We start from the raw sequence: 12,272 nt of genomic DNA, 5'->3' as shown, positions 1-12,272 counted from the left end.
GTTTGTTACAGAAAAATTGTGACGATTGCAGGAGTGCCTAAATGTAAAAATGTATTGTTTTCCAGAAAGCACAATCAAATAACATTCTCTGGTTCTTCACAGAAAGTCAGGAAATAAATAATAACACTATTAATGAAATAAATAATAACCAAATAACCCTCTCTGGGTTCTTCACAGAAAAAATCCAGGAAATAACACTATTTATGAAATAAATGCCGTATTTTCTGGACTATAAGCCGCACCGGACTATAAACCGCAGATATCTCTGCCGCTCCAGGTTTTCCACAGCGATGCAGCAGAGGGGGGCAGACACCCAAAATTTGAGTCATAACAGGTCAATTGAATATCACATTTATTACGGTTGAAAAAGAAAATTTGCCAAGTTTAGATTTAACTGAACTGATTACGGTAAGTTCCGAACGGTAACAGTAAAAGTGCTGATCCTTCGTGTCTGCTACTAGCATGTGCTAAATGAAAATGGGCGTCTTCTTCTTCTTCTTCTTCTTTAGATTTCAACGGCAGCTTGCATCCATTATTGTTGTACTACTGCCATCTATCGGATCCTAATATCTATACCTCAAATTCTCATAATGATCCCAGTATTTAAAAAAATAAAAATAAAAAAAATCTTTTTCCCCTCAATGCTATTTAACTGATCAACAACATTTCAAATTCCAATTCCCTATTAAAACCTAATTCCGTTTTAATGGGTGCTTTCTTCTTTTATTTCCAATTTTGACTTCCATTTGATTAACTTCCTGCTAAAGAGCCCCCTGGTGGTTGAAGAAAAATCCACATATAAGCTGCACTGGGCTATAAGCCGCAAGGTTCAAAGCTTAGGAAAAAAGTAGCGGCTTATAGTCCAGAAAATACGGTATATGGAAAAAAANATCTAAATGCTCTCTGGTATTGTTCAGGGGGCCGGACCAAATGTGGAGAGGGGCCGGATTCGGCCCGCGGGCCGTAGTTTGGGGACCACTGGTGTAGATGTTCTCTGAACTGGTGGACAGTTGGGACACGCCCACCTGTTTCTCCACTTTGACAAGTCGTCCCATCATGCTCTGGTCCTCCACTCCCTCTCCATCCACTTTGGAGCCTTTACCAACGATCTGGTCAACTCTAGGGTTTAAAAAAACGTTTAGTCAGATGGGATAAAACAAACAATTCCATGTCAGCCAGAAAACTTCAGAAGTTTACCATTAAAAATGTTAAAAATGCAAAGATGTAAATGAGTCTGACATGAGAAAATGAAAAAAGAATTCTGTCTTCAAGCTCCACATAATTGACTGCGTTTTAAAAAGTAGTAGCTTTCAATGAAATGTGTGGATCCATGCATTATGAGACAAAGTATGAACAAAGCCTGAAAGACATAGTCAGTCTGAGGCCATAGTGCATCACTGGGCATGCCTCTGTGGTGCTGGTCATGCTTCATTTCCATTGCATCCTATGGGGGGAATCTATTCATCTGTCTCTCCGTTGGGAGAACAAGCATCTAGCACTTCAAACCCCTGTTGAGTGAGGCCATTGGCTCATTAACATATGTAAGTAGTAGTTTTAACTAATTGGTTTGTATCTCCTCCTCTTATTGGTGGCAGGTTGTTAAAGAGTATAATTTAACAAACAAAACTGTACATTTGACCTTATAACAAAAAAAAAATAAAATTTGATATCTTGTTAATGTAATGAGACAAATCAAGAGGCTGAAGCTCAAAAGGGGTTCACCAGTCAAAATGAAACTGCTCCAATATTTGAGCTATGGTACACAGAGGGTAAATGCTGATAAATGGTCTAAAGGTGCAGTCTATTAACCTAACCTAGGACCTTCAGTGGACTTCTTATGGCGCGGTGTTGTTGGGGGAGGGGGCCCCACAATCATATCTATCCTGGCAAGGCACACAGAGACGATATGAGGGCAATGCAAAGTGAAGCAACGTGTGAATCACATTAACTATGAAGAACAAGTTTCAATATATTCCTCTGACACACATGCACGCACACACACATGCGCGCGCGCACACACACACACACACACACAGGGACACAGTGAATCTGACTTGCTGCATGGATGAAGTGTAGGCATTTCACTGCTGGAATATATTTTTTGTGCATGTTAGACCTTCGGGGCGTCAGGATTTTGAGGAAGCTGATAAAACTGATACAAAACAAAAAGAAGACAATGTTACACTGGATACTTTTGTGAAGAAGTGAACTGTGCTGTGGTGCTGGATAAAAGCTGCAGATATAGATCTGAATACAGCACATGTAGCTGGACAAATGAAACAGGCAGGTCAATGGCGCGTGTGTATCACAACATGTGTGTATCCGCCGTGAAGTCCAGATTTCAACCGTGTTCACACCAAGCCACCCCAGAGTAAAACATGTACTTGCCTGGACTGCAGGTTCTTAATGCGACACAGCATGTCCAGGTGGCCTGCAGAGTACTGCTCAATCACGTCCATCACATCATAAGGCCGCAGACTCTCCTTGAACCTCCTCTTTGACACCAGGAACTTCATGACACTGTGGGGGATGACACCTTGTTTTCACAAACCACGTGAATTTATTTGCTATTCAAAATATCAATGTATTTAAAGTGACCAGCTTTAAAGGTGTGATTGGACTTTTGTTTGTGTTTGGACTGAAAGAAGCCATTTATTTCAAACATGAGAAAAACTAATCAGAGCAGAGACCACCAGGTTCAGACTGGGTTTTAGATGGACAGGGGTGAACCGGGAGGGACGTCAGGCTGGTGATAGGAATCTACCCATGTCTAATATTTAAGGCCAGCACTCTAATGTGTTAATATGTATCAATTAATCACATACATCTTAACACGTAAAAATTTTAAATTAAATTAATGACATTTATTTTTATCTACAAAAGTGAAGAGGCAGAACCCTTGTATTCGCTTGTTTCTAGTACGCCCGTAAATCTGTTGCACAAGAGACATCCGCAGACAACAAAGATGGAAAACAAAGGCGCTTTGATTGACTCATTGATTCTCATTTTTGCTTTAAAAGACAATCTGATGGAACGCTGGAGAAGACTGTTACTGTGTACAAGTTCTGCTAAAAGGAGCTGGCCTACGAAACTATTCAAGCATTAAATACTCAATGCTAAACATGTTGCAGCAGCACAAACGTCCCCAACACTGTCAGCATCGACAGCACACATTTCTAAAGAAGTACTTTTTCAAAAAAGTTACATGAATGATCACACTTCATGAAATCTGAACAGAACTAATTTGATGGCTAAATAACCTAAATATAACAGATTAAAAACAATAAACATCTTTGTTGTTTTATTCATATTTATTCAAAAAAGTGAAAACGTTGCTTACTTTGTCAACATATGTTTTTTGACTAAAATGCAATTAATTGCTGATTAATGAATTACAGATCTTGCCATTAACTCAGTTTTTTTTTTTAATCTAATCCCACCACAACTACTATTAGCCTGTTTTGTTAGCATTAGTAAAAAGTCAAAATAAAATGCTATGGAAAGATAATCCTTACCAAATAGCCCTAACAGTAACCTTGAGTCCTGGAGGTAATTCCTGGGTGAAAAACTCACAGTGGCAGCTCTTATCATCACCGATTTCCTCTCCGGGGAGGCTCGCTTCTGGAAAGCAAAGACAAAAAGAGGGAATATTTTTACCTTTTCTTGCATGTGAACCACGAGCAACAGAAACAAAGCGTGGTTCTTGCTTTTATCCTTACAGGTTACACTTTGGTGTTAAGCCAGTTAGCCTGCTGTAAATGCAATGAACGACTTTTGAGGAGAACCACAGAGTAAAGGATTGTGTGGAGCAGAATTGAAGGATAGAGCTGGAGTGATAAAGGAAGCTACTGAGACCTTTAATGACAATTACGCTCTTCCCGCCACCAGTTATTGGATTAGCACAGTCAGCATTGGATTTCACATGTTTAGCTTAGCCACTAGGCTAAGCTAAACATGCTAAAGGTGTCATAAAGGTGTCAAGACCTAACTGCAGAAATAAGTTGAAACTTTTGTGGTGAAAATGGGGCCTTTTTCATGCAAAATAAAGCAGGATTTTTGACTACAACATATCTGTGTGAGTTTGTCTTAATGCTTGACTTGAACCCGCTGTTAGCTTAGCCTCTGTTTGCTGGGGGGGGGGGGGACAAGCTTCATAATTGTGTGTTTTCCAATAATGTGTAGAGGTATTAAAATCATACCATGCTCTCAGATATACTCATGCTTTACAGCCTTCAGTCAAAACAAGGAGAAAATAAATATAATAGAAAATTATAGAGGGGTTCAGGTCAAGTCAACAAATGTCAGCATGCAGTTTTCTCAGAAACGGGTAAAGCCAAATTTTTTCTTGTTTTTTTTTTTTTTATAGTTTCTCTGTAGAAGCCAACCAATAAAAATACTTCCAATATCTTACTTATTAAACCTTCAATTGCTGCAAAGAGAAAAAGAGGAGAGACATGAGGGGAAAAGATTTGTTATGGATTCTGTAGCTGGATGACAATGGCAGACAAATCTGTTGTAAACATGGATGCATGTGGATCCACTAAATAGTTTCTGATTCAGGTTTAAATTGCCTCTTCTGTCTAAATGACGATCAACTGGTTGGTATAAATTTACAAAACACTACACACTAAAGAAACTTACAGATTAAATCAGAGGTAAAAGCTCAAGCTATGTCATGGTGACTTGTCTAACCTGGAGAACTCTTCAGTCCAAAGTCTTCATCCTGCATTTCAATCAGCACTTTAACATGTCATGAGGTGAAAGAAGAAAACATACAGCTGATGAGAGTTGGTTCAAACTGTTCAACAGAAAATGTAAAGAGATGATGAAGAATCTTTCTAGATTTGTGGCACAGTGCCCTGAATGATGCATGGATGTAAAGTGTAGCAAACAGTCATTTTAGTCTTTAACCTGGAAAACATTTTTCTGAAGCTGTGAATTTTGAAAAATTACAGACCATCAAGCTTAAAATATAATTGAATAATATAATTAATATTTTATGTCTAATTTAAAGGAAGATGACTTTTTCTAATGGGGTTTCAGATCTAAACAGACAGAATATTGTAATCTATTAGCCATGTCCACAGCTTCCTGGTTTGAGCTGGAAAAACGCTGAACTGCTGTTGACTCTGATATGGCTGAACACTCAGGGCAGAAAGGCCAGTGGGGCGGCATGAGCGCTCAACGGAAAAAATTAAATACATTAAAATGGCAAATTTTCTCAGTAGTTTTTCTGCATGTCCATTCAATGGTTTCGTGACTTTTACAATCTAACATATACTATTAGTGATGTAATAATATAAAAAACCAGAGGAGCATCTGAATGGGTTTGGTGTTGTCTGGCCTCCACATGTTCTTCACCTGAACCAGTTCCTCCAACATCAGTAGCTGCATTTCCATTAACCATGAAACTGGGCAAACTGAAATTCTGAAAATAAATTTGCTTTGTGGGAACACGGCAATTTAATTTTTTCGATAAAGCATTTTTCAGTAAGATCAAAACATTTTCTTCATATTGCAATGCATGTCATCAACAGCCGGATGTTACTACTGGGGAAAATCATGAAGGAGAAGACGACAGGAAGTGACAGTTTGTTTTTGTTTTTCAGACAGCGTGCAGCCGGCTCCACCAGCTCTCACAGCATCACGGTTCATAAAAAGTTGGGTGTCATTTGAACGTGTAGAATCCATAACTCTTCTGGAAAATTACCAATTTCTACAAATTCAAATTCTATTGAAGCGGAATTACCATTTCAACCAAACAGACCTACAGTCTATTGTTTCAACCGTGACATGAGATCAGTCACGCTTAACAGATAAAAAGTACCAATAACTTTTTGTCCCCTGATCTAAATAAAAATCACTGAAAATCATGCACACTATATTCATCTCAGCTGCACTTTAGCACTCTTTGTTATTCAGTTTTACTGCATTTTGTTTTCTTACCATCTGAGTTTTGGCGAGAGGCGGCGCCTCGGACTCTGCTCCAGCTCTTGGTGCTTTTGCTCGGGCTGGCTTCAGCGCCGTCTTCTGCCCCCGGAGAGGGGGCTTTCCCCTTAGTCACGGGGGCTTTGGAAGGACTGGGAAACACCTTGTCCTTCAGACTGGCTTTCCGACTACGCAGAGCAAGGAAGGAATATTCAATGAATGTGACTGAGTGATTGCTGTACATCATGCCCAAATGAAATCACAATATAAAATGTATTTATCTTTGTTGTTTTTTGTTTTTTGTTGCAAAACCTTTGATAAATTAGCACTTGCGATAATTTTTCTTACCTCAGAAGAAACTCAAAAAGGCCAAAGTCCTACAGCAGAAGAAGCCATGTCCACATACGAGCATAGTGGAGCATTGAGTGGGTCAGGCAAGCAGCAAGAAAGCTACAAGCAGGCATGCATGTGAAGCAAAGTTGTAGCTGTGGTCTCACTCTACGCAAAACAAAAAAAAAGTGAACACTAATCATGCAAAAAATAAAAATAAATCACCCTGATACTGTGTGCTCTGTCAGATACTCTGGAGCTGTTAGGCACTCAGCAGTGTGCAGCTGCCTGCTGTACAGAGTTTCACAACGGCTGATCTGGCAAAAAAAGTCAGCAAGCAAATTAACTGCAATAAAGACATTACTAAACAAAACCATAAATCAACAGTGGCAGGGACCTAAACAGGGGGTGAATATCTGCATGTTCTCTGAGGGGGGGAAAAACACGTGAAAGGTTGAGGGAGAGTAGCTTTTGATTCTTAAATACAGATCACTGACAGCATTTTTACATCCTTATAATCATCTAGTCATCTAGTAATCTTGACCTAAAAACACGTGTGCTCATCAATGAGCCATCTAGGTTTAGCTTTAGTTCAAAGAAAGAAGGAAACAAGGTGGGGAATGAAGGAAACACACGAACTTGCAGTGCAGCTTGTTAGAATCTGTGCGGCAACTATACCTAAGAGTTCTTGGGCAGCACCCACAAAGTCTGTCTTTGTGTGCATTTTCACTACTGGAGTGGTGGGCAGTAGAGGAGACACAAAAAGATACAACAGCAGTGGAGACAGTCACAAAAACACCAGAGTGTGCCATAATATGATGCCAGTAACACTTTACTATAACCACAGTGTGAAATTCAATTTAATTCACTATCCTTTCTTAAATGGTTCTCATTATGTTCTTTTTTAATTATTCTTACATTCCATTCAACAAAATCAGAATTATCTAACTAAGGGGTTAGCTATGATAGAGTGTTACTACATCGTCAATTATTTCACATGTTTTCTTGACCAAAGACAGTGATGTACAGTTCAAGCGCAGCTCTTAAAGTGATCCAAAGAAATGGTGCTGAGGCAATGCTGGAAGCTGGAGGGCCGGGGGTCAAAGAGCAGCTTCTTTGTGAATATTTAGGGTGGCCAGATGCCCCTCTTATGTGAGACTGAAAAACAGTTTAAAACCTTCTCATACAATTTCAGAAATGATCAACATTTTCCACCTTTCAGAAGCAACGCAGCAAGGTGACACTTACAAACAGCAATTTATTGAGGGGTGTCGGATTACAGAGGACTGCATACATGCCATGCGTTCTGGTTTTTGTTTGCTTTTTTTTTAAATAAGGTGTTTTGCACCCACTCATAAAGGGAGATGATGAATTGTATTCACATCATGAAGAAGATGAGATTTCAGCAATGTTGTTAAATTCCCATGTTTGATCAGAGATTTCACAAACCAACAAACTCTATTTTACATGGTAATGTGTAATCACTGTGGAATAATTGAAGTTAACGGGAAGTTACCATTGGAATAAGAATCTCTTCTTCAAGGGAGAGTATAGCAAAGTAGCCTTCTAATTTAGCTTTAAGTTAAAAATCAAATGCTAACTGCAGCATTGCAAGCAGCTAGTCTGTAACCATATTCTAATAGGGTTAAAAAATCATTTGTATCTTGTCTCTCACTGGTTTTATTTTATCAAGATCAAAAAGTTTGAAGTGGTGGGAACTTCTGTGTTTTGGTAACAAACTCTTGTCAGCTAGCTAAGAAGCTAGCTAACAACAGCCAGAGGTCTTTACTAGTTGACTCTGCCTAACAACAGAGGCATCTGCTTCCTCTCTTCAAAATAAGTCGTAAACATGTAGATTCAACAAGGTGCCAAGCAGACGGCAGTGACAGTCATATCCGCAGCCCAATAAAAGGAGCTCAGTATTATTTTCAAACTACAGATAAAAAGTTGTTACCCATGATGCCATTTGTCTGTAACTGACAACATAACTGCTGCTTCAGCAGTAGCAGCTGAAGTCATTACCAAACTACAACACACTGTGGCGCTATTAGACAAATTTTTCTCAGACTTTCCTTGCCTTGTCTTGCTCATCCATCCTCCATACACAAAGTCTCACAGAGAGTTCGTTGGGATCTGGTCACCCTGTGAATATCTTGTAAAGCTGTGAGAGGCCAGAATGAGCTGATCTTTGAGCGAGAGAGCAAATGCAGCAAGACCATTCTTGAAGGAGGCACTTATCGCTTGGCCACGATCATGTCTGACACACACACACACACACACACACACACACACACACACACACACACACACACACACACACACACACACACACACACACACCCACATACTTCGCACACTCCCCCCCAAGAAGAGTGCCTCAGAGCATCTAAGAGCCAAATTGAAGTGAAGCCAAAGGAAGGTGAAAGAGGAGAATAAAAAGGAATCATTTCACAGACCTGGGTGAGGTTTCTGCCTGAGAATCTTTCCTGTAAGGAGAAAAAGGCACAAACTATCAGCTGCAGCTTCTCTGCATTAGTAAATGATTGATCAGCATCACTCTATGATGTTAGGGTGGAGATTCTTTAGAACTACAAATGAAAAAACAAATGAAGAGGACACAAATTATTGGACCAGGGACATTTAATCTCCTGCAGTTACAGCACAACATGTGGATCTGCAAGAATTATTATTATTATTTTTTGAGAAAACATCTTTGTTTACAAACATAAAGAAAAAACTAAACGTGAAATAAAGTATGCCAGGAGTTCAACATTCATATCTGCTTACAGCATTTTGGTTTGTATTCTTGGAAAAAGTGAATAAGTATAGTCTGATGTAGTTAACCAAAACTATAAAAAAAATAAAATGAATACATAAATGGGTGACGATGAAAGAAATGTACATTTGTAAACATGAAATTTGCCAAATATCATAATTAGATTAATTGCCAGTCATCCAGCTGCATTCATATTCTTTCCATGAAAACCAAAAATAATATGCCCATACCTTAGTGAAAATTTTGTGTCAATATTACAAATAATAAAGTAATTATTTTCAAAATGTTCCAGAATAAATGATGTCTCCTATGAAACCAGCAGGGGGCAGCAGTAGCTGCATGAGTTTTACCAGTTACAGATTCACTGATGGACATACAGGTGAAGTGGTGAAATGCTTAAAAACATTCACATACTGTGGCACAGCTGGTAGCACTGTTGCCTAGCAACAAGAAGGTTGTGAGTTTGAATCCCAGCCTGTGTTTACTGCATGGAGTTAGCATGTTGTCACTGTTCAAATGCTTTTCTCACAGTCCAGAAACATGACTGGCAGGTTAACATATATAATACATAAATCATATTCCTACCTGAATGACTTTCCCTTCAGATTCCTCAGCAGGTCCAGTTGATTCAGTGGTGGGATGATTCTAGGAACACAAAAATAGGATTGCATCATTCTGTTAAGATGGCTTAACCCATTTAAAATGGTTAAAGCTTGCCTTCAGGGTCCTTTCAAGTTTAACACATCAAATCTGGCATCTAACCATCACCCTTTCACCTCAAATTATGATTTAAGGTGAGAAGCAGCACCAGATATTTTCAACACACTGTGAAAGTCATAAATCTGTTGTGTGAAAGTGAAGCTAAATGCTTTTTTTGCTGAGTCATTGCAGCACTGGACATCAAATTAATTTCTCAAAGTGGCTGCAGGGAGAATCGTCTTTTAAAATGTCTTTCAGACAGATATCTCTGCCAAGGCTCCGCTGGGCAAACAGACAGCCACATCTGACCCCACAGAAAGACTGAATGGGAAAAGGATAGTCTGTGTTCTACTGTGCTTACAACACCAATAATGGTAGCAGAATGTGATACAGTAAAACAACAGGATTTCCAGAAAACGCTGAGTAAGCAAGCTGCGCTTGTAAGGCATCTCTTACCTATACATGGGAACAGCGACAGTCTGCTCGTAAAAATCCCAAGTGCACAGCAGATCTGTACGGGAGAGGTTAGTGGCATAAAACCTCCAGGCAGCCTGCAGGGAAATAGTTTTACTTTAGCGTTCAATCGAAAGCAGAAAGCACAGAATTTGGTCTGAATATGTTGTGATGAACTCTTTACCTTTATCAAGCAAAATAATTAAGAATATTAATAATTTAAATTTCAACTTTATTTGGAGAAATAAATATTATATTGCAAAACAGGATTTGATTAAATCATATGAAGATGGTGGAGGCAATGCCATAGATTTTCATGTTATGAATGGAATGTTAAAAATAAAATGGCTTAAATTGTGTTTGCAGAATCTAAATTCTATTTGGTTTGTTATTCCCAGTATGGTCTTTAAAAACTTGGGTGGACTTGATTTCCTGTTAACATGTGATTTTGATCTTAGAAGATTACCAGTAAAACTTTCAGATTTCCATCAACTGGCTCTTTTGTATTGGAAGTTCATCTTCAAACACAACTTCACTCAACATAACACTCCAATATGGAACAATAGATATATATTGATCAATAGAAAATCCTTTTTTTTATCAAGAATTGGTTTTGTAAAGGTGTGTGGGCTGTTGCTCACTTTTTGGATGCAAATGGTAACATATTATAGCATTCTGAGTTTTATGATACATTTCAATTATATTGTACCCAGGCAAAATACAAAAAAATCGTTAAAGCCTTCCCTCGTCAGCTTGTATCCATGGTCAGACAAGATTTAATGTATTTTAAGGTTTGTCCTCGTTTAAGGATTCTTTTGATTGAAAATGTTGATTTTTGTGACAACAAATGCAATAATAAGTTTATAAGAAGCTGTTTATCCAGTTATTGTGCCACGGATGTGCTTAAAAGAGAGTATATCTTTAGAGACTTTAACAAAGAACAAATTTAAAAGATTAGATCAAAATATTTATGTCTTCCACTTCCTTCCAAAACAAAAGATATACAATTTAAAATTTTAAACAAAATTTATCCAACTAACAACTTCCTGAGGCACAGGTTTAAAATGGATGTAGATAAGTGTGGATTCTGTGAAAAAGTTACTGAAGATTTGAATAACCTGTTTTTCACGTGTGAAATAGTTCAGTCTTTTTGGCAAGATCTTCATCAGTTTATTCTCAGCCATGGTATACAATTAGCAGATATAACCATACAAGATGTTAAATTTGGTATTTTCATCAATGAGCACTTCATTGACTATGGAATAAATAATGTTTTATTGTTAGCTAAATTTCATATACACAAATGTCGCTTTTCTAAAACCATTCCTAACTGTAGACGGTGGATGAATGATTTAAACTTGTTTTATAAATCTTTATGTCTAGTAAAGTCAAAAAATGCGTTTAAGCTGTCCAATTTTTTGAAAAGTTTTATACTTTAATATGCTGCCCTGTTGTATGTTTTTTTATTTTTCATTTTGTTTTGTATCATTTCTGTCTTTATTTATTTATTTATTTATTCTTTTTCTCTTTTCCAGTTGTTGTTTGGCTCTGTTGACACTGTGTTCTGTGATCTTATGATGTATACATTGCGGTACCTTTATGGAGCTGATTGTATATGTTTATATAATAACAATAAAAAAAGAAAAAAAAATTGTTGTGATGAAGCTTTTCTTTGACTGATACCTGGATGAGGCCCGCTGCAGGGTTACGGCGCTTCTCAAAGTGTTTCTGCCTGTGCTGCTCCTGAACTTTGAGGGCAAAGCCAGAGCCCAGGATGCCCTAATAAGAAAAAGGTAGAGTTTAATCTGAAAGAGAAAGTACGTTACACCCTGAAATAATCAGCTGTACTCCTCAAAAACATGTCAGACCTTCAGTACGTTGAAAATTTAGTCACACAGTCTGTGTGGTGCACCTAAAAAATGCCACCACAGTATTTTTATTATTTTTTTTATCATTTTGAAATATTTTTATGTATAATTTATTGTATTTTCTAAAACAATTAACAAATTACATTTTATTTGCAGTTCGGCATGTTAATCTGCCTGTATTTATAGTGCTTTCCTGAGGTGGGGACGGGAGCGGTAAT

The 12,272-nt window shown here is 38.0% G+C and overlaps 1 protein-coding gene across 1 annotated transcript in view; it reads right to left on the bottom strand.

The window, feature by feature from the left end:
- Positions 1-12,272, bottom strand: part of LOC106940442 (potassium voltage-gated channel subfamily KQT member 2-like) — a gene marked incomplete at its 5' end in the record, with an annotated part of 25,548 nt that overhangs the window by 5,654 nt on the left and 7,622 nt on the right. The window contains 12 exons of the mRNA XM_015023194.1: positions 1,026-1,119; positions 1,815-1,883; positions 2,389-2,520; positions 3,516-3,621; positions 4,412-4,429; positions 4,693-4,740; positions 5,947-6,116; positions 6,937-6,990; positions 8,715-8,744; positions 9,620-9,679; positions 10,190-10,284; positions 11,870-11,965. Of these exons, the coding sequence (XP_014878680.1) occupies positions 1,026-1,119; positions 1,815-1,883; positions 2,389-2,520; positions 3,516-3,621; positions 4,412-4,429; positions 4,693-4,740; positions 5,947-6,116; positions 6,937-6,990; positions 8,715-8,744; positions 9,620-9,679; positions 10,190-10,284; positions 11,870-11,965 (972 nt within the window). The remainder of the gene's footprint in view (positions 1-1,025; positions 1,120-1,814; positions 1,884-2,388; positions 2,521-3,515; positions 3,622-4,411; positions 4,430-4,692; positions 4,741-5,946; positions 6,117-6,936; positions 6,991-8,714; positions 8,745-9,619; positions 9,680-10,189; positions 10,285-11,869; positions 11,966-12,272) is intronic.

This window comes from Poecilia latipinna, unplaced genomic scaffold, assembly GCF_001443285.1.
Source record: "Poecilia latipinna isolate Pla-1442-1.1 unplaced genomic scaffold, P_latipinna-1.0 Scaffold3228, whole genome shotgun sequence".
Taxonomy (NCBI): Eukaryota; Metazoa; Chordata; class Actinopteri; order Cyprinodontiformes; family Poeciliidae; genus Poecilia; species Poecilia latipinna.
Note: the sequence above shows the minus strand (reverse complement) of the source record. Positions and strands in the feature narration are given on the sequence as shown.